Consider the following 25,252-nt stretch of genomic DNA (forward strand, 5'->3'; position numbering starts at 1 on the left):
TCCAAGCTTCTACCAAAAGAAATGAGGTGTCGCAGTCAAACAGGGGCAGGAGACGATCTCACGGCTTCAGCTTTTACAAACAAGAACAAATTGTCTTTTCTCTGCCTCGTGCCACGCCGTCTCGGCTATCTCGGCGCCAGCCTTTCTCTTCCGAGGGCCGCAATCTGGTTGGTCGACATCGCCGTTCATGTGGAGCGGTAGAAATCCTACGCGCAACATATATGAGCCCTGGCGATTGGATCATTCCACTGTGTTCCGGCCACGGTAACTCCCTATTTACCACAGCATACGTCCGAGAGTTGCCATGCAGGGCATCATAGTACTAATTGCAGAGTCATGAGAAAACATATGCAGTTCTCATGCAGTAAGTTCTTTTTTCATCTCTAATATCATTCATTGCTGGCTTCCTCTGTCTGATTTCAATCATTTTCAGGTTGTGTTTCCGAAAACGCCTTTGATGGAGGTGGAAGCTGCTTACCCAGTAACGACAGCGGTCATTGCGGCCTTGACCTTTGGACATTCCGGTGGCCTGCTGCTCGATAGCAACAGCTCGGTAAGCTGACCTGCTTCCGTCTCGAGCGACGGCACTGTCGCAGGCGTAGCGCCGCACACGTGCCAAGGCACGGACACGCGTGTGGGTCGAGGGGGATCTTTGGGAGGGGAGGGCGCCCAAGTGGGCCCCACCCACCCCCACCATGTGAGCGTCTCTGACGCACACAGGCATCCTCGCCCCTCCGCTTTAAATCCAACTCGTCCCCTTCCCTTCCCCCGTAAGCCGATCCGGGAAAAGGGAAACGGGAAACGGGACAGTGTTAGGCTCGTACTGCCGTAAAAAGAACTGTAACCTTCGTGCGTGATGATGAAACCCCGTCGTCACGCCCAAAGCCCATCGGTAACATAAAAGCTGAAGCTGCTGCTGATGCGGATGATGATCCAGGAGAGGAAACAAGCCAAGCTCGTGACTGTGCTCAAAGCCAATTCAACCAGCTTCCTCCCACTCTTGTTCTTCCTAGGGCTTTTGTGACCGTGAAAACCACATCACGTCATCGTGGTGCGTGAGCTCCTGTCGCAGTATACGGTGGGAAATATATTGCTCACCATCTTAGTGAAAGTTGGTAACAAGGACAACAAAAGACCAGCCATAACGACGACAAGAGAGAGAGAGAGAGAGAGAAGAGGGGTTCGAGGGGTCTGACCAGTGGAACACCATATGATGGCCTAGGGAAAAGGAAGATGGACATATAGCAGTGGGGTGGATGTGGCCGAGAGAGAGAGAGAGAGAGAATAAAAAAGGACTGATCTATTTGAGCAGATCTAGGAGCTACCTATCCTCTCACGAATCTCTCCTCTGTGATCAAAAAGCAGGGAAGCACGGGAGAGAAGTCGAGAGAGCAAGCTATGCAGGGCGCAGTAGCAGCAGACGATGGCGTCCCAGCGGAATTGGGGTGGGTAGGATTAGGAAGGTTGTCGTCGTCGATGCAAATGGGGTCAACCAGTGGCTAGAAGCTGCGACCATTTGAACCACAAGCGAGAGGAGGAGGAGGCGAGAGAAAGAAAGCGTCTTTATATTTAGTGAAGAGTAAGTGTGGGAGTACCACTAATTTTAAAGAGGGCAAGGGCTCTCCTTTTCTGCCTGCACTTTTCTTGTTTTTTGATGTCTTTTAATGGCAGCTCCACAGAGTTAGCATCAACTTTTAATGCACACTCTCTCTGGTTCTTGTTCCTTTGTAGTAGTATTGCTATAAGAGGCGAAGCGCAGGAGGAGCCGAGGAGGAGGAAGACGAGGAAGAGGAGGAGGAGGAGTACTCCTTTCAATTTACTTCACTCATGGACGCCTACGAGGCGACGAGGATAGTGTTCTCCAGGATCCAGAACCTGGACCCCAACAACGCTGCCAAGATCATGGGCCTGCTCCTGCTGCAGGAACACGGCGAGAAGGAGATGATTCGCTTGGCCTTCGGCCCCGAGACCCAACTTCATTCCGTGGTCTTGAAGGCTAGGAAGGAGATCGGCCTCGTCTCCGTTCCGACCTCCTCTGCCCCCGGCACGCCTTCCGCCGGCGGCGCTCCTGCTTCCCCCTTCCTCCTCCGCCAAAACTCCGCCTCACGCCTGCTCTCTGGGGGCCTCCCGTCGCCGCTCGCCGTCTCCTCCCCGTCCTCATGGGCTCCGCCTTCCGTGTTCTCCCGCTCCAACAGCGGTACCGGCCTCAATGGGTCGTTGGACGAACTCCAGAACTCTGACGAGCTCATTAGCCCCAGTAACGTGAGCGTCTCGCCCTTTTACGGCGGCGGCGGCGACCTCGTCGATGAGTTCCACCTCCCCGACCAGCTCTCCTTTCTCGGGGACCCCGCCGCGGCCCTTGATTCCAGTCACTCCGTTTCTATCACCTCGAAACTCGGCGGCGACATGTTCCACCCGGACATCGAGTGCCGGAGCCCGAGCGGCAACGGCGATGGTGCCCTCTTCCCTTACGGTATGGGCTGGGGTGTCAACGGTTACCACCACCGGCGGAGCTGCTCCGCCGCTGACCTCTGCCTCGGCGACCCGGCCGCCGGGTTCGGATGGAAGCCGTGTCTCTACTTCGCGAGGGGCTACTGCAAGAACGGCACCGCGTGCAGGTTCCTCCACGGGCTCCCGGAGGAGGCTGCAGCGGCGGCCGCCGTGGTTGCTGGCACCAAGATGGATGGGGTGGTGGAGCAGCAGTTCCAGGAGCTGCTACTGAGGTCCAAGAGCCAAAGAATAGGTAGCGCTTCGCAGCTGATGGCTTCTGCGTTCCCCTACTCCCCGACGGGCTCTGTGCCTCCATCGCCGTCGTCATCCTCGAGCAAATGCCTCAGCTTCTTGCTCCAGCAGCAACAGCAGAATGAGAGCCAAAGGTACCATCTTTCTCCGGTCAAAATGCTTGCAACCTTGGCGCCTATCTCAGCGATGCGTGTTCGAATCAAGGATCTCAAATTACTGCAGGGCGGCAGCTGCGGCAGCCGCAGCAGCGCTGATGCTGGGCGGGGACGAGGCCCACAAGTTCATGGGTAGATCAAGATTAGAAAGAAGCGATTTGATGGCAAATCCCGGTTCGAGGCAGATCTACTTAACCTTCCCAGCTGACAGCACCTTCAGGGAAGAGGATGTCTCCAACTACTTCAGGTTGGTCGGTAATCCTTTCGTTAACGTATGACACAGTCGCCCTTCCTCTTCTTGGAAGTCTAATCTCTGGTTACTGATTCCTTGGTCGGTTTCGTAGCATCTACGGGCCGGTGCAAGACGTGAGGATCCCCTACCAGCAGAAGAGGATGTTCGGCTTCGTGACCTTCGTGTACCCGGAGACCGTGAAGATGATCTTGGCCAAAGGGAACCCCCACTTCGTCTGCGATTCCCGAGTTCTTGTCAAGCCTTACAAGGAGAAGGGCAAAGTCCCCGACAAGTACAGGCAATCCTCCTTCCTCAACCTTCATCACAAGTGATTTATTTTACTTGCTGTGTGGTATGGGTTTTGAGCAGTACCAGTTAATCTTAACTATGTTCAATGGTGGACTCTCCGACCTCAGGAAGCAGCAGCAGCAGCAGCAGCACGCTGAGAGGGGTGATTTCTCTGCATGCACGACCCCCACGGCCCTGGATGCCAGGGATGCCTATGACCTTCAACTGCTCGGTTGGATCCTGATAACCAGTCCTGCTTTCTCATCGCTTGTTCTTTGTTTCGGTTAAAGGTTAGTGAAGTATTGTTCTACGGATATCATAACAGGAGCAAGGATGTTGTACAGCGGCGGCGGCGGCGGACAGGAGCTTCTGCTGAGAAGGAAGCTAGAGGAGCAGCATCAGCAAGCAGCGGAGATGCAGCGGGCCATTGAGCTGCAAGGGAGGCGATTCATGGGCCTCCATCTTGACCTCAGCAACAGAGGCCTCTCCTCCTCAGCCCCGGCCTCCATCAACTCCCCCACCATCGCAGCCGCCCAATCTATCGGTAATGCAGATGGGAGCAGTAATGTCAGCAGCAGCAGCAGCAGTAGCCAGGAAGGATCACCAGCAGAGGGTGGGTTGCTTTGCTTGTGGTCTCTCCTGAATTGGTTGATGTTTCGTGTTTCGATGATAGATGCGCTACAGTATATTTTGTCGCTCATTGTACAGATAAGAAGAGCCTCAGTGCTGCTGCACCAGAAGAGAAGGTGAACAGTGGCCATGGCCTACTCCAGCAGAAGGCAGGGCAGGAGGAATCTGCTCGTGAGGCGAACCCCAATGAAGATGGTGGCTTCCAAGAAAGGTAATTTAACGTCAAGTTCTACGATGTAACACGAACATGGGAGTAGATAAAATGTGTTCTCTTTTCCTCCAAATCAAGAAACGTAAACTTGTCTCACGATTTGGCTGCAGCGCCGAGCACAACTTGCCCGATAGCCCCTTTGCTTCACCACCGACGAAATCCCCGTTCATGCCCGACTTGTTCTCCGCCGGTGAAGACATGAGCACTTGCTGCATCACAAATAATAGCAGCAGCAGCAGCAACAACAGCCACCTAATTGCCTCCACACTGCTGCCCACCACTTCGTCACTGGACGTGCCCTCCTTCAGTAGTTCATGCTTCTTCCAAATGCCAAGGTATCACGGAAAAGATTGTCGTCGAACTAATTCACCAATTGCTGCCTAAAAGGCTTATTTGATCCCGGTTTGTGGCTGTAAGCAGGTTCTCCTCGGGCCATGGAGCAGTCGGAATGTAAAGGTGAAGAAGCAGCCGAGGGGAGCGAGCGAGCCCTCACCATCAACGTAAGCCTCAGTCTCTGCCTCTCTGCCCTTTTTTGTCCATCGAAAGACACCACCAGTTGCTCATGACAGCTTCTTTTCCTTTCCAACTTTTGCTTCAATGTTAGCAGGTAACACACCCAGTAAAGCAAAAGGATAGTGGAACACAGGAAAAGAGAAGTTGCAGAACGGTCCAAGGTTTATGGTTCTTTTCACTTTCTTTTTACCGAATAGTAGTTTCCAACCTATATGACCAGCATAGGAAGAAGGCCTTCCATTGTCTCTCCCTCCCCACATCCCTTCATCCACAGTAGGCCTTCCATTGGCAAGGAACAGCTGCCAATCCATGAGTGAGCTATCAATCACCCAATAAACCCATCCATCCATCCATTCATCAACTACTACTGCTGATGTTGCCATTGCCACCTACTAGTACTAGCTAGCTATAGCTCCCCCTCACCACCCACCAAGATACGTAACAAATCCCCCATACCAAGTACAGACAACAAACAACATTCACAGAAAGCTGGACTGGTTACGGTGAATGCATAGGCCAGGAGAAAGAAAAAAGAAAAGAAGAGCTGCAGCAGAGGTGAAGAAGGACCACTGGCTTACGAGGAGCAAAAGCAAAGACTTGGAGTTGTACATGCATGCATGCATGCATGCAAGTCCGCCCTGGTCTCCCTCCCTCCCTTGTCTCTCTCTCTCTATCTCAGATATCCTGTCCAATGGCTTTTACTTTTTTTTTTTTTGTTCTTTGATGATCCAGTGTAGGCGACATCAATATAGTAGACAGAGAAAGGATTCACAAAAAGTTGGAATAATTTCATCTTCTTTTCTCTTTTCTTTTGTGGTTCTGCTTCCTTTGTATATTATCGTCAGTTAATCACCTTAATTTCTTGTACTAGTTCAATCTAGAAAACACAATCTTAAAGGAAGAGATGTGTCACAATGATGTGCGAAAATCACACCTGCCAATTTTGCATTGGTGAAATGAGTATCTAATGGTAGCATGTCATGAAAGAGAGAGAGAAGAGAGAGAGAGAGAGAGAGATTAAAAAGAAAAGAGGGGACAGGGAAAGTAGTCTTTGTACCCATACTTTTCCTGATGGATTTGGGATTATTTCATCTCTTTTCACAGCCTATTCATTCTGCATAAGCTATCATGCCAATTGGATTATAACTCTTTAACAGAGAAAACTTGGTGGAGCTGCAAAGCCTCACACCTATCCATGACATGTATCACCAAGAATTAACAGGTGCTCTCGGTTTGACATCTAATCACATCATGACATTTTTTTCTCCCTCTTTGGATGCAACAATTTGGGGCTAATGAAATGATTTATTTTAATAAAAAAAATAGGTTAGGAAACTGTAACCTTGGGAGAGGGAGAGGGAGAGGGGGGCATGTTTTGTCCATTTCCACATCATTAATAGACCTGAGATTGGGATGTGCAAGCTATCTCAGCAGAGCATATTCCCCAAAAAAATCATTGAAGCTTTTGTGTCATGTACACTAACTATCAAAGACTGGGATGTCTTAAAAATATGCCTTTGAGCATCCAAGTTTGAAAGCCTGAAAGGGACCAGTCTAATATCTTGAGGTACTTCGGAGCACCCTCAACAATCAACTTTATATTTTGGCTGACTATGACGCGATGGATAATTATTATCGACGATCAACATCTTTTATTAGATAGATTAATAGATTATGCTCGATGAGCAGAGCACGGCCTTTGTATAATGATAAGATTCCTTTGTTTAGACTCTCTCTCTCTCTCTCTCTCTCTCTCTCTCTATTCATAGATGCCTCGTAAGTAAAATATGTTGTATCTTCTCCTCCCTCCAGCCGAGACAAACCAGCAGAGGGAACTAAGCAAACAAAGAGGTGTTGTTGTTGCCACCATTAGTACTTACGTGTTGGTCTTCCCCAGCGGAGAAGAAGAGTGATTCCTATCCGCATGCATGTGCTCTCATGTGATCCCATCTTTAGACTCTTTCCTTCTCCCAACCTTCATGTAAGGGTAGAAGAAACAGTCAAACCACTGTGCTCCCACAGTCTCACATTGGTTTTTGTCTCTCTCTCTCTCTCTCTCTCTCTCTCTCTCTCTCTCTCTCTCTCTCTCTCTCTCTCTCTCTCTCTTCAGCATCTATCAATGACATCCAACCAACCTACCAAATCTGCCAACAGATATAACTATTATCAACTTGTCGGGAGAGTGAATCAGATGAGGCCGGTGAGACTAAGGCGATTCATCATTCTGGTTTCAGAACTTATCCTTAAGAATCACATGGTGGAGCCATCACACATGGAATGGCAGATCATGTTGGTACTGAATGAACCCTGCACCATGACACTGCTTCTTAGTTAGGGATTTCCATTCAAAATGTTGATTCTTTCATAAATGTATTGCAACTGCATTATATATATATATATAATATTTATTTATATGTGATAAGAAATCATTTGGTGGCTATTAACCATAAGATCGGAGTTTCTGACCTTTATTCTAGTGCCAATTTAATAAGGGATTATTTGAATGATAAGTCTATCGACACGGTTTTGTGCTCCAAAAGATATTTTTGAAAGTAAAAGAGACCTAAAGGTTATTGGTTCATATGCTCCTCAACTAACATGGAACTAAGTGACCTTATCAATATTAGATAAACAGATATACATTAAAAAAGATAATATCATATGATCGTTATTGAAAGAGTCAGGTTATATACTAGGTTTTAACCCATAACCTAATATCATACTAGCTCAAACTTATCGATACAATATTTTTGATATGATATCAAAGCCATGATTAATAAAATTTTAATCTTGAGTCAAAAAATAAAAAATTAAAAATATTAAGTCAAAATATGATTTTATTGAATAAAAATGAGAAGCATGCATGAGTGAATCACTCAGAAAATATACAAATTAAGTTTGAACCCTCAGAAATAAGAAAAAAAAATCAATCCATATGAATAAAAAAAGATATTAAAAATATTTATGTATATGAGATAAAAAAAATATATTAACTAAAAGGATGGTTTCATATAACTAAAGATCGAAAGAGTTAAGTTACACAAAATTACATTTGCTCACTAGCTGACACACTTTATAAATTAGCATTTACTATGCATTATTTGTTGAAAATAATAATCATATAATAGATAAAGAAGGATAAAAAAGCAAAAAGACACTTACAGTTAAAATTTTTGTTTCATTATTATATCTCTTGTTCTATTAACCCTTTTTTTTTATACTTATGTAATATCCTACTCCTTATATAATAAAGAAGCAAAAAGATTGAAGTAGGATTTTATTTTTTATTTTTTTTATTATTATCAATGAGAGTGCATAGAAAAATAGATAATCTTAAAAGTAAACACGCTAATTTATTAAACCAAATGATAGGATTTCCTTTGTATATAATGATCTTGACATATGAACATAATTGTAACCTCTAACTAAAATTAAAATATAACCGTATAATATGTTCAAAAGTTATACACATATAAATACTAACCGGTTATGTTCTTATTTTTCGACCTAATCACTTGGGCAAGATGCTAATAGGTTATTGTCCATATTTGCAGTAGCTTGAACTTGTATGTTCTTATTTTTCGATCCAATCGCTTGGGCAAGGTACTGGTATATTTACTTATAAAATAGTCTATAGCGAGTAATTACTCGGTAAGTGTTACGGTAAGTAACTTTTTTAGCCGTGGCCTCGGGGCCGTCACGGCTTGGTTCGGGTCCGGAAGGCGGTGATCTCCTTGGGGGCGCTCCTCGAGGTCTCAGGAGGTCGGTTCGGCGGCTTGGGTCGCCCGGTCGGGTCGGCGGCTCGGGTCGTCCCGGTCGGGAAGAAGCTCCGCCACAGCGCCAGGAAGAGGCGACACCGTCTCGCACCTGCACACAGGTCGGGCCGGGGTGCTCGACCCGACCCCTCCGACGATCAAGTTAGAGAAAGATGCGGAGGGGGTTTAGGAGGAGGAGAAACCTCCGTCTGTTGAGTGTGTGATCCCCCCCTTTACCAAGGGCTCGGGGGTATTTATAGAGGAGGTTTGATGTTACCTGGTGTAGCTGTCTGCAGGGCAGGACTGTACCTTTGGTTGCGTGGGAGGCCGAGCTGCTGCAGGGTATGGCGAGCCTCGGGCAGTGAGTTGGTCAGGGGGATGACGTGTCACATTGCCATTTTTTGCCATATCAGTAAGTATAAACTCTTATAGTTTTATTTAGATGTTCATACATCATGTTATATTATAATATTTTAAAATCATCGACAAAAGATATTTAACAGTAAATATGTTATCCTATAACTTCTTTAGCAAGTATAACTCAATAATATATCATACAAAATGTTATGATAAAAAATTCTATGTCAAAACTCTATATCAAAATAATATAAAATACTTATATGCAAAACATAATAAATTCATAAACTTCTATATTTCACACACACGCGTATATTTTCATACCATACATCATAATACATATGTCTATTTCTACACCGTAGGTCACACTAATAAATTAGAATAAATAATACATATTATTTGTGCTTTTATTGACAATGATAGTTGTAATTTAATGTATATGAGATCGAGGTATTATAATTTAATTTTAATTTTAGTTTTAACTAAAAACACTTTTAATTCTACTATAATATATATATATATATATATATAATTATAAAGTTTAATTAAAAAATCATTATTATTCTCAAATAAAAAAAGAGGAAGGTGGGGTCCAACGTCCATTGGCCCCACCTGAGTCGGCCCGGGGCACACGATGGAGGTTGTCCCCCTCGAAATTGACCATCCGACGAGACGTCTCTCGAGCCCAATTGACCATCCAAGTTGTTATCGGATCCGGATTTACTCCAATTCGGATCCTCATTGGGACCCTTTTCCAACCAAGCCTCCGCGTTTGAGCGGCCTCCAACCCGCCACCCACGCGATCCTCTCTGCACTCCGCGCCCTTCTCGCTCGCCCTTCCATCGTCGACGCCCCTTATTCCTCTTCCTCCGGTAGAATGCTGCATCAGGGAGCAGACCGCGAAGATCGGACAGAGGCTTTGAAGGTGTCAAACGCGAAGCCTATTCATCCGTCGGTTTCCTCTATAAATTAGGGCTCCCCGCCGGAGACGAAGGTAAGAGCCAACAACCTCCTCCTCCTCCTCCCTTCGGCCTTCTCCTTCCTTCCTCTATCCACGTATGGATTAAACCTCTCCTCCTCCGTCTCCACCGCTTCATCACTACTCCAAAAGGAAGGCGAAGGTCGTAGCCGATACATATACAGATAGAGATAGACAGGGCAGCAAGCGAGAAGATGGCCGGCGTTGCGTTCCTCGTGTTCGTCTCTCTGCTCGGCCTCTCGGTGGTCCGCGCCGAGGACCCGTACCTCTTCTTTACATGGAACGTCACCTACGGCACCATCTCACCTCTCGGCGTCCCTCAGCAGGCCATCCTCATCAATGGTCAGTTCCCCGGCCCCAACATCAACTCCACCACCAACAACAACATCGTCATCAACGTCTTCAACAACCTGGATGAGCCGTTCCTCTTCACCTGGTTTGTCCTCCGTCTCCCTGCGTGCTTACCGACGTAGCTGGAAACCTAATCCGTGTGTGTGTGTGTGGAGAGCAGGAATGGTATCCAGCAGAGGAAGAACTCATGGCAAGATGGCATGCTGGGCACCAACTGCCCCATTCCGCCAGGCACCAACTACACCTATCACTTCCAGGTGAAGGACCAGATCGGAAGCTTCTTCTACTTCCCATCCGTCGGCATGCACCGGGCAGCCGGGGGCTTCGGCGGCCTCCGTGTCAACAGCCGCCTTCTCATCCCCGTCCCCTTTGATGACCCCGCCGACGATTACACGGTCCTCATCGGTGACTGGTACACCAAGAGCCACAAGGCCCTGGCCGGGATCCTCGATGCGGGCCGCAGCATCGGCAACCCTACCGGCATCCTCATGAATGGAAGCCCCGGCAAGAACGCCGCCGGAAAAGACGACGCTCCGCTCTTCGCCATGGAGGCCGGGAAGACCTATCGTTACCGCATCTGCAACGTCGGCCTGAAGGTGTCGCTCAACTTCCGGATTCAGAACCATCTGATGAAGCTGGTCGAGATGGACGGATCGCACACCGTGCAGAACGACTACGAATCCCTCGACGTCCACGTCGGGCAGTGCCTCTCCGTGCTCGTCACCGCCAACCAGGAGCCCAAGGACTACTACATGGTCGCCTCCACGCGCTTCACCAAGTACATGCTCACAGCCACCGGCATCGTCCGCTACGCCGGCTCCAATGTGCCTCCATCATCCGAACTGCCGGCGGGGCCCGTCGGCTGGGCCTGGTCGTTCAACCAATGGCGGTCCTTCCGATGGAACCTCACCGCCAGTGCCGCCCGACCCAACCCGCAGGGCTCCTACCACTACGGGAGCATCAACATCACCCGAACCATAAAGCTCGCCAGCTCCGTCGGCCTCGTCAACGGAAAGCGCCGCTTCGCCCTTAACGGCGTGTCGCATGTGGAAACCGAGACCCCGCTGAAGCTCGCTGAGTACTACGGCATCGCCGACAAGGTGTTCAAGTACGACTCCATCAGTGACGAACCACCGGCAGCCTCTGCCACCATCACGGCCGCGCCCAACGTCCTCAATGCCACCTTCAGGGACTACATCGAGATCATCCTCGAGAATCCCGAACGGAGCATTCAATCGTTCCATTTGGACGGCTACTCCTTCTTCGCCGTCGGGTAATCCCAACGCCCACCGCACCGCTTCTACGCCATGGTCCATCGATGAACTTGACATATACCGTGTGTGGGATTGCAGGATGGGGCACGGAAAGTGGACGCCGGCGAGCCGGAAGACGTACAACCTCCTGGACGCGGTGAGCCGGCACACGATCCAGGTGTATCCGAGGTCATGGTCGGCGATCATGCTGACTTTCGACAACGCGGGGATGTGGAGCCTACGTTCGGAGCTGTGGGAGAGGCACTACCTGGGGCAGCAGCTCTACATCAGCGTGCTGTCGCCGGCGAGGTCCCTGAGGGACGAGTACAGCATTCCGGACAACACACTGCTCTGCGGTGATGTCACCACCCTCCCAAAGCCGCCACCCTACGTCTAACTGCAGGCTGGCGAGGAAGCGCCACCCGAGTTCAAGCCTTCAATCGCACTTCACCACCGGGGGAGGAGGGAGGAACAGAGATAATATATATATATATGTATGTGTGATCGGGATTGGTATTAGTAGTAACGCAAGAGAGAGAGAGAGAGAGAGAGAAGGAGATGCTATATGATGAACGAAAAGGCTCGAGAGACTAACAAGTGAGTTTGGTTCTTCCACGTACTGCAATATCAATATTCCCGCCATCTTATTGCATGCTACGATCATCAACGTTACTATTTCTTATCCTCTATCATAAAGCATATATCTTCTTGAAACTGATAAATGCCATATCTGATTGATTTATAAATTCAAAAGCTTAAGCTTAATGTTGATCATAAATACCGGATGAAATAAAGAGAGATGAATGTATGTTTTAATAGCATAATGATTTTATTTATTCGTTAGGGAGAAGTCTCCCTTTAGTTTTGGTCATTTTTATTTTATTTATATTTACAACTATGATCTAATTAGATTTTTTTAATACTTATATAAGTTAAAGTTATTCTAGAAATAAAGTCTTTAGCCCATAATCATAATTTATAAAGACTTTTTATGTAAGAAAACTCAAAAACCCTTCTCGAGTAACTCATAATTACACGAGGCTTCGGGATATTATCTATGGATGGTCTGTCACTTGATTCTATATAGTAACTTTTGCATGTTTGTTATATTACTATTCAAAGTTTACCAAGTCTATCTTTATATTTTACATTATATATATATATATATATATATATATATATATATATATATATATATATAAAGTGTCTACTTAAATATTTATTTATGATATCCCAATATATTGTTCACTAACTCATTTTCTCTTCTATAAATCTTTAAAAGATATTACAAGATTATAGCTTTCAAAGAAATTGACTCGTTACAAAGGCATAAAAATAACATAATACTTAGATAAAATTAGTAAAGTTTATGATACAGTTATTATTAACATAGACAATGAACAAAATTAAGAATGTCGATGCCATTTAGGTTCACCAATCGAGATATTGATATGGATAATTATTCATAATTAAAATCGATGGGAACCAAACTTAATTATAATAATATAATTATAATTAAAAATTAACATAATACTTAAATAAAATTAGCTAAGTCGATGACACAATTAGCAGACGATGAACAAAGTTAAGGTTGTCGATGTTGATCGTGAAGATTTAGTGGATAATTCTGCATCATCAATGCTCATTTAGGTTCGCCGTTTGAGACATTGACATGGATAATTATTCATAATCAAAGTTGATGGTGTGATGGGTCGAACCGGGTGAACCGGGTGAACCGGGTTCATCTGAGAATTTCTGTTAATGTCAATGTCTCTTAGATCATTTGTTTTGGTTCGAGAATTGCCACGGTGAACCGGGTTCATCTGAGAATTTCCACAAGAACGGTCGTCATTATTTATGGACCGGTGGAGGCAACCCCTCCCGTGTGTCTTCATGTCATAGTTATGTACATCGAGTAAAAGAACGTCCCCGTTTTCATCTCATCTCATCACATCACCCCCATCGCCGCCGCTTGTTTCTCCTTCGGTTCACCCCCTGCTTGGCTTCATCTCGGATTCCATGGGCTTTCTCCCACCATCCCCACCGCCACCTCATGCTCCTCCTGCATGCCCTGCTGCACCACCAGCACCGATGCGTTGGCGTTGAAGTCGTTCGACGCCAACATGTCCCCGATTGACCCCAGCTCCGGGCACTCGCACCACTCCGTCAGTCCTTCCGTCAGAGGAGACGAAGAACCCCCGCCTTTGCCCACCACGTACAGGTCATGGATGCCCTCCATGGACCGAATCACCGCCACCGTCTCCTCGGCGTTGTTGGAGACCTTCTCGGTGTACACCACCGTCTCGTCGCTCACGTGCTTCAGCCGGAACTCCGTGATGTATGCCTCGTCGAATTGCTCCTCCTTCTCCTCGTCTTCCTCCAATGTGAGTACCTCGTCGGAGTTGTTCGAGCCGTAACGTCGCATGGAAGGGCGCGTCGCTAAGTCATCACCCGGAATGAACCGGAACACCGTAAGGCTGACGGCCGGGTGCTCCGCCATCCGGGAGGCGAGTGCCAAAGCCTCTCTGTCGTCGGGGCCGCCGAAGAATAGCACGGCGACGTGGTGGACAGAGTGCTGGGCGACGGCCATCCTGCTGGGTCCGCTGAGGCCGTGGTCGACGAGGATGGCCACGGAGCAAGGTGCGTTGGCCAAGACGCTCTGGTTGAGAGAGTGGATGGCGGGGTTGATGACCTGCATGTCGCCGTCGACCGTCGGCTGCTTGTGGAAGGGCAGGACGATGAGGGCGACGCAGTTGTCCTCGGCGACCCCGCACACGTCCACGTGCATGGTGGAGTACGAGGAGACGGCGGTCAGGGGCTGAATTGTTACGCCGGCGGCACGCTGCGCGTAGGATTCCAGGGCCTGGATCATGTGTCGGGACCGACCCAGGGGGACCTTGTGGAGCTGCAGGGGATCGGAGGAGGAGGCCGAGCCGGTGGTGTCGTGGACGACCAGCATGGCGGAGGCACGGCCGGTGAGCTCCACGAGGTGCAGGGCGAAGACGAAGACGGGGGAGCGCTTCGTGGGGCAGCAGGCCTCAAGGAGGCCGAGCATGGAGGGGATGTTGCGGGTGTTGTGGACGCACACCTGCATCCGGAGCTCCGAGTTAGGGTCCGGCCACATGATCGTCCGGCGCTGGTACGAGGCTTGGCCGCGGTTGCTCGCCGTCGCTAGCTTCAGTAAGGGCCCTACTGCTATCGTTATCACCACCGACATGACCACCAAGATGGAATATGCCTGCTCACTCAGAACCTGAGAAAGCAGCTACAGCGTCAATCTCGAGGGTTACAATGATGTCCAGAACAAAACAGCAAGAGAAGCTCAGAATACCTCCATATCCCTCCCGATTTTGAGGATGACCATCTCGATGACCCCCTTGGTGCTCATCAACAGGCCCATGGCGAACCGATCGTTCAGCGGCATGTCGTACAAATATCCCACCGACAGGCAAGCTGCCACTTTGGCTGCAGCAGACAGCAGCGCCACCATCGCCAGCGCCACCGCCGCCCAGACGTTGCTCACCGAGTAGAGGTTCGACCGCAGGCCGCAGATGGCGAAGAACAGCGGCAGCAACAGGCCCTCCACGAAGTCATCGACCCGCTCGATGAGCGCCACACCCAGAGGCCCGTACGGTATCATCAGCCCGTACACGAACGCCCCCGAGACGGCGTTTATGCCAATGGCGTCCGCCATCAGCGCCCACACCATCACCCCAACCAGTATCACGGACGCCGACAGCTCCCCAACCACCTCCCCCTTCGGCTTCCTCCGCGACACCCACAGTACCGCCGGCTTCACCACCTTCACGCTCCATAAAATGAACACCATACCGGAGGCCATCGTCCACATTATCGCAGGCAGATTGCCGCTGGACAAGGAGAAGGCCATCGAGAGGAGGATCCACGCCCAGCTATCGATGAACATGGCGGTCGACAGCGTGGTAAGGCCGAGGTTGGTGTTGATAAGCTTGTGCTCGGTGAGGGTTCGCGCCAGCACGGAGAAGGAGGTGATGGAGAAGGTGACGCCGAGGAAGGTGAGGAAGGAGGACTTGTTGGTCTCTATCGCGAGGTAGGTGTGGACGAGTTTGCCGGAGATGGCACCCACTGCGAAGGGGAACACCACGCACGCCGCGGCAAAGATGGCATACTTTCCTGTCCGCTGCAGTGACGTCGGGTCGATCTCCAGGCCGATGATGAAGACGAAGTAGATGATGCCGACATGGGCTATGACCTCAAGGATCGGCAAGCTCCGGTACGGGAAGAGCGTCCGAAGGAAACCGGGGATCCGACCCAACACCGTGGGACCCAGGACGAAACCACCCTATCATATTCACAAACCTTGTGGGCTTACGTCTAGAGAGAGAGAGAGAGAGAGAGCGCTTACCAAAATCTCAGAGACGTATCGCGGCTGACCGAAGGGGTGGAGGAGGATGGCGACGACACGGCTCGTCATGACGATGATGAGGAGCTGGAGGATGAAGAGGGGAATCGTGTAATCCAAGGGGTTTTCGCCTTTCCATATGCCGAAGTTAGTGGTCGAGCTGGTAGGGTAACACAGAACGGGCATGGTGGAGGCGTTCCTCCAGTGATAGTCCATGGTCTTCTCGTGCCACGCTTGCGGCATGACCACCGACTGCTAGAGGGACCTCCCGGCCGAAGATTGGATCGTCGAAGATGTAGATGCATTTAAGTTGGATCAGGGATGTTGGAGGAGAAGAACCAACGAAGCAGGAAGAGGAAACAGCGCAGGAAATGGATCCTGGGGAGGGGATGACACAGGGACGAGTGCTATTTTAGGGTTTGTCCCGGTCAAAGGTAGGAGGGAGGGACGGCATGCAAACAGGCTTGGGAACAGACAGTGAGAGACAGGTCCCTCCGCCTGCATGGCGTTTACGTCGTCTGGTCGTTGAAATGGAGAGGTGCCAAACTGCTGGCTGTGCTGACGATGCCAATACGGTTTGCGCCACATCCTGGAATCTCTTTACGTGTTAAGCTGACATGGCCGGTTTCTCCTTACGTGGCACATGACTCATCTGATTAGCCCCACGCTGCTTTGTATATATTCGACCACCATGTTAATATTTTGAAAAGAATTCATAATAATATAAAATATAACATTTATTTATAATTATAAAATAAAACGAACTGAATCCGCAGGACCAAATTCTAGAACCTTCCGCACCGCCACGAACCGCTTTCTTCCGATGCCCCTCTCTCTCTCTCTCTCTCTCTCTCTCTCTCTCTCTCTCCCGATCTCCTTCTCTTACCTCTTCCCTCGAACACCCGCTTTGCGGAGTCGCCCGACGAAGAAATCTCTCCAGGCTTCGAAGTCCCCACCGCGGATGTATTTCTTCTTGATCGGTCGAAGTTGGTTAGAGTTGTCTTCAAGAATTTTGTCTGTTAGAGATGGAGTGGAATACGATACTTTTAGCTGTTCTTCTTCTCTGCTAATGCTTGTCCCCGTTTTATTTCTTTCTTTTCTTTCTGTGATTACGTGTTCTTGGTCGCTTTGATGTGTTCTTCGTAGAGCGTTTTTGGGAAGAATGGGTTCGCCTGAGCTTTCTTGGGGAACTGGCGGACCATCGGAGGCTCCCCCAGGGGCGGACGGTGGCCGTCGTGGCTTCTGACGGACGCGTACGTTTTCTTGATTGCTTATATGTGTTCTTTGTAGAGCATTTCGGGAAGACTGAGTATCTCGGAGTTTTCTTGGAAACTGGCGGGCCAACCGACGCTCGTCGTGGTTTTAGATAGATGGGTGTGTGTTCTTGATTGCTTTCATCTGTTCTTCGTGGAGAGAAGAATGAGTTTCTCGGAGTTTTCATGGAAAATGGTGGGCCTCCGGTCGTGGTTTTTGATAGATCCGTGTGCGTTCTTGATTGATTTGATGTGTGTGTTCTCTGTAGAGCATTTGTGGAAGAATGAGTACTTCTGGGTTTTCTTGGAATCTGGCGGATCGCCCAAAGCTTCCCAAACGGTAGACCGCAACCGTTGCGGTTTTAGACGGATTGGATAGGTGTTCTTGGTTGCTTTAGATGGGTTCTTCCGAGACCGTGTTGGGAAGAATGAGTGGCTTGGAGTTTTCTTGAAAACTGGAGGACACTGAGTCTTCCGGAGGAGGGGATCGGCGGTGGCGATTATAGACGGAAGCATTTCGGGAAGATGAATATGACGTTTCCGTGGGAACTGGCGGGCGGACCACCCGACGCCTTTCGAGGGGAAGACGGCGGCCGTCGTGGCTTTCGATGAATGGGTGGGTACGTGTTCTTGATTTCTCTGTCGTGTTCTTTGTTGGAGTCGTCTGACAGAACTGGCGGACCACCCGAGGCTTCCCGATGGGAAGACGACGGCGGCGGCGGCGTCCGTCGTAGTCTTGTACGGACATTTACGTGTTCTTGCAGGCAGTCTTCGATGTGTTGTTAGCAGAGCAGAGCACTTTAGGAAGGGTGGTTAGATCGGGGTTTTCTTGGCAACCGGCAGAGACCCGAGGCTTCCCAGTGCCAGCCCATATGTTTGGTGATGTATGGATTGGCGTTGGTTGCTCAATTGAGCAAGGATTGGTAGTATCTATAGTTTATCTGGATTCATGTACAGAGCAAGCATCTTTCTACATTATTAAGCACTTTTGCTCGAATAATTCTAAAATTCTGAGAAATTAGATTCAGTAGTTATGCATTTGGCTTTAGCAGTTTTAGATAAGTTAAGCAAAGTCCCAAAATAACCACCTCGTCACCTTAGTTAACCCACATAATTCCTGTGCTTTAAGAATATGGTTATGTTCTTGTACGCAAATATATTGGTACTGTAACTCTTTGCCCTCGGGTTTATATATCAAGGACTCATGCAAAATTGGCATATAGATGGGGATTAAGTACTATGGTTTCAATAAATAGGATGCCTTATAGATGGGGGGATGAGGAAAATTTCAAATTGAGGTATTAGTGGAAGAAAGAATTTACAAGATTTTTTTGCTTTGTGATGGTTTGGGTTATCTTTTGAGCCCATGTTTCGAGTTTAATCATGTCTGCCAATTGGAATTTTCTTTTGCTGCTTTTTCAGAATATGTGACTACAAGTAAGCTTGTCACATCACAAGTGCAGAAAAGGAATCATTTTATTTTTCCTTATTACTTTGAATGACTATTTTTATGCTAAACTAAATGCATTAACCGTACCCAGTTAAGTCATTTGCTAATACATGCATTGATTTTAGTAAGTCAAATGGTTATTTCTTGGTTTTCAATCTTTTGGATAATGCATCTTGTATCATTCTCTAGATAAGTCTAAAGGTTGTGAGCATTCTTCACTTATATGGTGCTCTGGAGAAATGGAGATCCTCGAGACTTCATGGTGCAACAGTCAACTCGGTCAAGTTGCATCAAGCTCAGGATGAATTCGTGCCAAGGGGTAAAGTACACATCATGTGCTTGAGTTACAAATTATAATTTTCTTGGTTTACTTGTTAGTTTTTTTTTTTTTACTTGGTCGAACTCTTTTGTTTAAATTAAATGGTTCGAAGTCAGAATAATAGCATGGAGGAGCCTCTGATTCATAGGCTATTATTTCAGATCCCTTAAATCACAAAGGAGACTACTGTCTCCCAAATTTTCATTCCAACAAGCAGGTGGGCTTTGTGATAGACAGAGGGCAAACAAGAAGTTGTTTGGATGGAGTCCACGATATATATATATATATATATATAGGTGAACTTTGTTGCATATAATTTCATATTTGATCGATTTGTCAAATACATCGGTTAATGACTTGAGTGGACCATATGGAAATGATATAAAGCCACCTTTGCAGAAGTAATCCATCTCCACATGGACCATATGGAATGCTGCAATGATTGAAGTACAGGTAGAGGTGGATGCCCACTCTCTTATATTTACTTGATTTGTTGATTTAGTAGAAGTAACCAAATTGTGTCCAGCAATTTTAGAAGTGCAGCGGGCATATAAACTATGCCTAATAGTTGTGTAGTGAGTTCGTTACAAAGTAGTAGTTTATGGGGTTTTCTGAGAGTCAATGTGCTAAAGGTAAAAAAGTCAAGTTGTATTATGTGTTTTAAAATTTTTATTATTTGATGAATGTTCTCGTTGTATACTTGGTTTTTACTCTTCTTACATTTACCGAGTTCAGTCTCCTTAAATATTGAAGTGTAACTCACCCCTTCAGCTACGGCCTACAGCCTTGCATAATTTTTTTCCCCTCTGGATACGTCGACGACTTCAATTCCCCTCTGGACCGTTGTGACTATTTTCGAGGTAGGAAAATACTGTTGTTTCTTTTGTTTCTGTATTCCCTTTTGGTTTAGATTTGTTTTACATTATCTGCACTGAAGTAGACTATGGTTTGAATATTTGTTTCTGTATTCTTCCAGAACTTACCAGACAAAGGTTCTTTGTGGAGAAAAAGGTTGGATTCTAATATTTGACTGTTACTTTTTAATTTTTGTTTTATTCTTACAAAAAGCACTGACTTTATGCTTTTGCCAAATGATGGTAAATCACCATATAAATTCCGAAGTTCTGTTGAAAGGATTTTCGTAAGATTGTAAAGATTGGTCTTTGCAAGCCACCAAAAATATCTGGTAAGTGGATTTGGAAACCTTGGCATTTTAATATTCGTTTTTGACCTTTGTGAATATTGTAAGTCGAGATAACATGTAAAAATTTGGTTCTGGGATGGGGAAAAACAACAACCAAAAATGGTCTGGTCGTCAAAAAACTAATCGACAAGGGGGCAAAGGGATGGAACCGATTCGAATGCACGTTTGTCAAAAAACTATACGACGAGGGGGCAATTTCTTTGATGATTGTCAAAGGTTAAAAAATTAATAAAAGAGGGTCATGATGATCTCTTTGCACTTTCAATATTCTAATATGCACAGATATAAAATTCCTATCTTTCATCAAACCATAAGAATGTAAAAACTGAATTGGGTTATTTATGCACAGATTATACATACATATTTAGTGGCATATTTAGTGGTGTCCCAAACAACTTGTTCAAAGATGTTTGGATACGAGTATGCCATATATCAGCAACGACATGACAAATCCAGCAAACCAAAGCAAGGGGTCTCTCATGTCATTAATGAACCTCAAGTAGCCCCGGTTAAACCTCCCCCGAAGATGGTTTTTAGCCAAATGTCGCTCAACCAAAATACAAAGTAGCTAATACTTATAGGACAACCAGCAATGATAAATTACGATAACCAAGAAGAAAAATAGGCTAGTAAACAAAGATAAAAGCAAACAAGACAGAACAATAGAACAAAATAAATGAAATGTTCTGCTAGGTGAGATCAGACAGGACCAACCAATCCAAACTGTTTTCCCAACTCTCTGAAGTTTTACAGCAGAGCCTAACAACCTAGTTAAAATCACCAACAGTGCAATAGAATAACATCTAAGAACACACAAGTAATTCATTTTCTTCCCCCCCTTTTTTTTTTTTCAATGTTTGGTCTATTTGGAGAATATTTCAAGACAATCTAAAATTGAATTCCACAACCTGACAGAGATGATAGTTAGCGGGAACAAAATTTCAATTCACACAAACAAAACCCTCCATGCCAGTCAACATCAGCTTTGAGCTATGCAGTGCTGGCATGCCTTCATCACTCCTGGTCCGTGACATTTGAGCAGACATACATAGATTAGAACATGAATGTCGTTTGCCTATATCTTAAATAGCATTGCAAGACAAAAACATCTATGCTTTAATGTGAGATAAAATAAATACTTGTTTTCAATCTGTGATCATTAACTAATTACTGCAATGTTCTTACCTCTCAAAGCAACTCTTTATCATTCTTCTATTATTACAAATTTTTGTAGCACTAGAAACCAAATTATATAGATGGAGTTTCCTCTGCCTAACCAACAATTTTATATGACATATATATTGAAATCTGGAAGATAAAAAATGAAGAGCTAGGTGTCCTAAAACACAAAGAATAAAAGATAGCAAATGCAAACAAGAAGGAAATTCAATCAAGAAATAAATGCATCAAACCTGTAGTCAATTCCTTGGATGCTTCCCTTGTGCACATGCAGTCAAAACAGCTTCAAGAACAAACACAACCACTTTTAATATTCCATCCAGGAAGCATTGGCCTTTGAAAAGAATCATCTAATGTATTTACAGGTGATCCATTTATGCAGTCCCTGGAATTTATGATAAATTATTAGAAACAGGCATTTTCTGATGAATCACGTACAAGATCTCATTGGCAACTTGATGCACTAGGTTTTTAGTAGCAAGCTTGATTCTGAGTGATGCATTAGATACACAGAAAGAGCTGAGGCTTTAATAAATGTCAGTGTAAGTCGGTTGACTGAGTGATGCATTAGAAGGGTCGTTCTAACCACAGCAGATGAGTTTTGCAAAGCAATATGACTGTTAAACATCTTTTTTCATACAAGAGAAATTCTATGGTAAATTGCATCCTCGGAGCCTACATGTATCTTCCACGCTCGAAGAAGACTCAGGAATGCACACGAGGAGACTGTAAACAGAAGATTCCTCAAAAGTGCTTAATCTATGACTGAAATGAGGACAAGACCCAAAGGCGTTGCAAAGTGGCATTAAAGCTGATGCAACCTTTGGAACCTGAAGATACCATCACTCTAAATCAGTGATGATGAGAAACTTTAAGAGAAGTGTTACCTTTAGACACAAGCCAATGCAGTGATTTGTGCAGTTCTTTTGTTGAAAAAAAAAAAAGAATAAGATGTATATATTCAAATACATTATGGTTTAATATGGCCAAAAACAAAAGCACCAAATGTAAATTGACGGAAGTTCTCATCTTTACTGATTTCCAGGATAAAACCCTTTAAACAATCGTAACAACTCGAAGTGAAACTTGGGAAAATGGAAAATATTATCAGTAGTAAAGAGTGCTACATCTTAGTACTAAATTTTAGACTAAAACTAGATACATCACTTGATCTTCATCTTTGATCCAGACTACTTGAGGATCCCTTCCTGAGTCCCAGCAACTTCCCCCAATCAAGAATCAGCCCAAAATGCTCTTAAAAAGACAGTACCCAATTGCCAAAATTTAGATTGGCTTGATCATGAACTCCACAACACTTGACTCCAATCAGCACGCTCACATCGCACCATCTAGCTATACTCCTAATTTGACAACAATCAGACCTCATTTGAGATGGAACAAGAGATCACAATGACAACCTTTTCCTTATTGAGCAAGCACAAACCACATTAAGATTGAATCTGAAGATCATGTTTGAGTCAATAGACTCAATAATCAATAAGCACAAACTACAATAATCAATAATCAACTCTTATTTGGGCTACAAATATAATTATTTTATAGACAATTTTAAAAGGTTTTTAAATTTCAAACAAGGGTCTGATCAGAATCCAAAAATATATAGGAATATTTTTTTTCTGTTTAAACTAGTCTATTCAAATATTTCAATTTAGAAGAATTTTTGTGGGAATACAAAATTAGCTTTCCTTTCATTAACTGTAATTAGTTACATAAGCAGATGAACCTCTATTTTGTACCACATTGCTAATTGGACTGTTAAGCCACTAGATGCATCATAGTTGAAGCTGAAATTTTACTTTATAACTACTCTCTACCATGTTTTTTTTCTCCAACTCTCTCTCTCTCTCTCTCTCTCTCTCTCTCTCTTCTATTCCCCTTCTATAGTCTCTGTTGAAGGTACGCTAGATACAGGAGGTGAAAGTTCTGCAAACCAATCCATATTTATTATGCTAAAATATGATAAAAACATATGATGAGCCCCTAACTGAGACTCTACTGTTCTGAACAACTTTTCTGTGTGTCAATCAGCTTCCAAACTTTTATTCAAACTAGCTATCAACAGTGATTACGTAAATTAAGTCACAAGAAACAGTTAGGACCTAATAAAATGGAGAAGTATTTATTTTATATGAACAGCTTAAGAGCCAAAACTGACTTCATTAAAATTTTCTGAGCATATACTTAATTGGAAAGAAAATGCCAAACTAATAAGTCATCCATAACATATAGACATGATGCTACATCGGCAAGAATTCCAACTTTAGAATAGCATTTTGTAGGTGACAAGAGCCAAGAAAAAACATTTTTATCACGATCACAGATTGCCATTTTTTTTTCCTTCACAGAAAATGCCATTAACCATAATCCAGCATAGTTTCTCATGTTTCTCAACCTCTTCTCAATATCCAATGTGCCAAAGAAGCTTCCCTCTAGCATACTATTTGGTGATGCACCTCAATGGCATCCTTGTTCAAATACAGAGATTAAATTGAAACTCAAGAAAGGCTACATAACACAATAGGATTACACTTGTACTCACTGTAGTCATATAGGTTAATAGTTAGTTCTGATGATTCCGGATAGTTATGGATGATGTGTATGTCTGCGCTAATTGTGGCGCATAGACTTTTCTCTTTATGTCACTAAACCATCCATAACCATCAGCTGATGCTCTTGTATTCGCTAATAAATCTCAATCATTCTTCATTCCACTTGAATCACCGAATTGCATGAGTAAAATATTTTATATTGTATTAATATCTGTCAAGTAGTAGCACAGGGAAGAAATTATGGGACATGCTAATAGATAGCTCTATCTAACACTTGCCGTGTAAGTGGTATTTGCTAGTTATAGATCAAGTGAACGAGTTCTTCGTAGGTATCAAGTTTATCTTTCATGATCTCAAAGATAATAAACCGACCTTTTTGTTACTTCCCGAAAATCCTGTTGGCTTTTCGATGCCATTTTCCAACGTCGACTAGACTTTGCAGATAAACATGGCTCTCTCAGAGAAAAAAAAAGGAATACAAAAAAGGAATTCCAACCACAAAACCCACCTAAAGGAAGATAGGAATTCACAGGGCTCTACAAGATCCAACCTCAACCGTGAGTGTTCAAGGTAATGCACCAGTCGATGAGGAATCGCCGACTTCAAGATTCGTGAAAACGGATGAAACGCCATCAAGATACAAGAAACACGAAAGGAAGGTCGTCAAGAAACGAGATACGTTGAAGGAATGCGATCAATATTCGAGAAACACGAGAGGAAGATCATCGGGAAACGAGAAACATGAAAGGAAGGTCATCAAGAAACGAGACACACGAAAGGAAAAGGCGATCGGGAAACACGAAAGAAGCGTAAAGAAATCAGTATCCAAGAAACGATCAGGGAGATCGTTGGGGTCCCGTCCTTACCGGCGCGTGAGATGAGGAGGGCGAGGGCGTGAATGGGAGAGATGACGCGAGATGCCATGATCTGGACGAGGAGCTCCCACAGCGACGAGCTCTTATTTACGACACAGAGATCGGGTACAAGGGCGTTCCCTAGATCGGGGTCGAAGAACCCATTGCCCCGTTCCTGGACCCGTCGCACCGCCTTCACCGCCGACATCTGTCTCTCTCCCTCTCTTCCTCTCTCTCTCTCTCTCTCGCTGAGTCGGTGCTCTTAAATGGGGAGGAATTGACGGACGAGATTTATAACAGTGGGCTCTCTGTTGATCCCTGCGATCTGTACCGTTGGATCGGCAACCCCGATTCCCCGTGATAAAAAGAAAGTTCACATAAAATCAGACACCGTTGTCCTCTCACCCAACGTTGTCCCACACCCGACGCGGTGGGCCCCAGAAAAACTTTAAAGAAGGGTAGTTCGCGTGTGTGTTTTGGAAAAGGTGTTCTAGAAGAACTATATATATATATATATATATATATATATATATATATATATATATATATATATATATATATATATAAAGAATTATC

General features: G+C 45.4%; 2 protein-coding genes, 1 long non-coding RNA gene and 1 pseudogene across 5 annotated transcripts; 2 read left to right on the plus strand and 2 right to left on the minus strand.

Annotated features, from left to right (window-relative positions):
- The first annotated feature begins 836 nt into the window (after positions 1-836).
- On the plus strand, positions 837-5,574 carry LOC135638730 (zinc finger CCCH domain-containing protein 53-like). Of its 2 annotated transcripts, none has more exons than XM_065152046.1 (10): positions 837-1,579; positions 1,735-2,876; positions 2,965-3,144; positions 3,242-3,427; positions 3,546-3,649; positions 3,743-4,030; positions 4,126-4,258; positions 4,369-4,593; positions 4,679-4,758; positions 4,866-5,574. In XM_065152046.1, exons 2-9 carry the CDS (start codon positions 1,828-1,830, stop codon positions 4,710-4,712), a joined length of 2,199 nt encoding a protein of 732 aa, XP_065008118.1. In that variant the 5' UTR covers positions 837-1,579; positions 1,735-1,827; the 3' UTR covers positions 4,713-4,758; positions 4,866-5,574. The 2 variants fall into 2 exon arrangements, with proteins under 2 accessions (XP_065008118.1, XP_065008117.1); XM_065152045.1 differs by having other exon boundaries at positions 838-1,579; positions 1,732-2,876.
- A 4,320-nt stretch (positions 5,575-9,894) lies between these two features.
- On the plus strand, positions 9,895-11,878 carry LOC135637980 (L-ascorbate oxidase homolog). The gene is made up of 3 exons (XM_065150888.1): positions 9,895-10,298; positions 10,374-11,486; positions 11,566-11,878. The coding sequence occupies exons 1-3, from the start codon at positions 10,057-10,059 to the stop codon at positions 11,861-11,863; spliced, it is 1,653 nt and encodes a 550-aa protein (XP_065006960.1). The 5' UTR covers positions 9,895-10,056; the 3' UTR covers positions 11,864-11,878.
- Positions 11,879-13,471: 1,593 nt separating this feature from the next.
- Positions 13,472-16,297, minus strand: LOC135638457 (cation/H(+) antiporter 15-like; annotated as a pseudogene).
- Positions 16,298-20,713: 4,416 nt separating this feature from the next.
- LOC135638491 (uncharacterized) lies at positions 20,714-24,927 on the minus strand. Of its 2 annotated transcripts, XR_010496615.1 has the most exons (3): positions 24,689-24,927; positions 21,486-21,637; positions 20,714-21,093 (listed from the first exon to the last, which is right to left on the minus strand). It is a non-coding gene; the product is annotated as an uncharacterized LOC135638491 (long non-coding RNA). The 2 variants fall into 2 exon arrangements; XR_010496614.1 differs by having other exon boundaries at positions 20,714-21,637.
- Positions 24,928-25,252: the final 325 nt, after the last annotated feature.

The sequence above is a fragment of the Musa acuminata genome, chromosome BXJ3-5, assembly GCF_036884655.1.
Source record: "Musa acuminata AAA Group cultivar baxijiao chromosome BXJ3-5, Cavendish_Baxijiao_AAA, whole genome shotgun sequence".
Taxonomy (NCBI): domain Eukaryota; kingdom Viridiplantae; phylum Streptophyta; class Magnoliopsida; order Zingiberales; family Musaceae; genus Musa; species Musa acuminata.

What these genes read in the sequence shown, in the direction of transcription:
- LOC135638730 (XM_065152046.1), top strand. Translation starts at nt 1,828, where the DNA reads ATGGACGCCTACGAGGCGACGAGGATAGTGTTCTCCAGGATCCAGAAC. An exon ending in AAAGTCCCCGACAAGTACAG is followed by an intron (nt 3,428 to 3,545) that starts GCAATCCTCCTT and finishes CTCCGACCTCAG; the next exon opens with GAAGCAGCAGCAGCAGCAGC. An exon ending in TGCTTCTTCCAAATGCCAAG is followed by an intron (nt 4,594 to 4,678) that starts GTATCACGGAAA and finishes GGCTGTAAGCAG; the next exon opens with GTTCTCCTCGGGCCATGGAG.
- LOC135637980 (XM_065150888.1), top strand. Translation starts at nt 10,057, where the DNA reads ATGGCCGGCGTTGCGTTCCTCGTGTTCGTCTCTCTGCTCGGCCTCTCG. An exon ending in GAGCCGTTCCTCTTCACCTG is followed by an intron (nt 10,299 to 10,373) that starts GTTTGTCCTCCG and finishes TGTGGAGAGCAG; the next exon opens with GAATGGTATCCAGCAGAGGA. An exon ending in TACTCCTTCTTCGCCGTCGG is followed by an intron (nt 11,487 to 11,565) that starts GTAATCCCAACG and finishes GTGGGATTGCAG; the next exon opens with GATGGGGCACGGAAAGTGGA.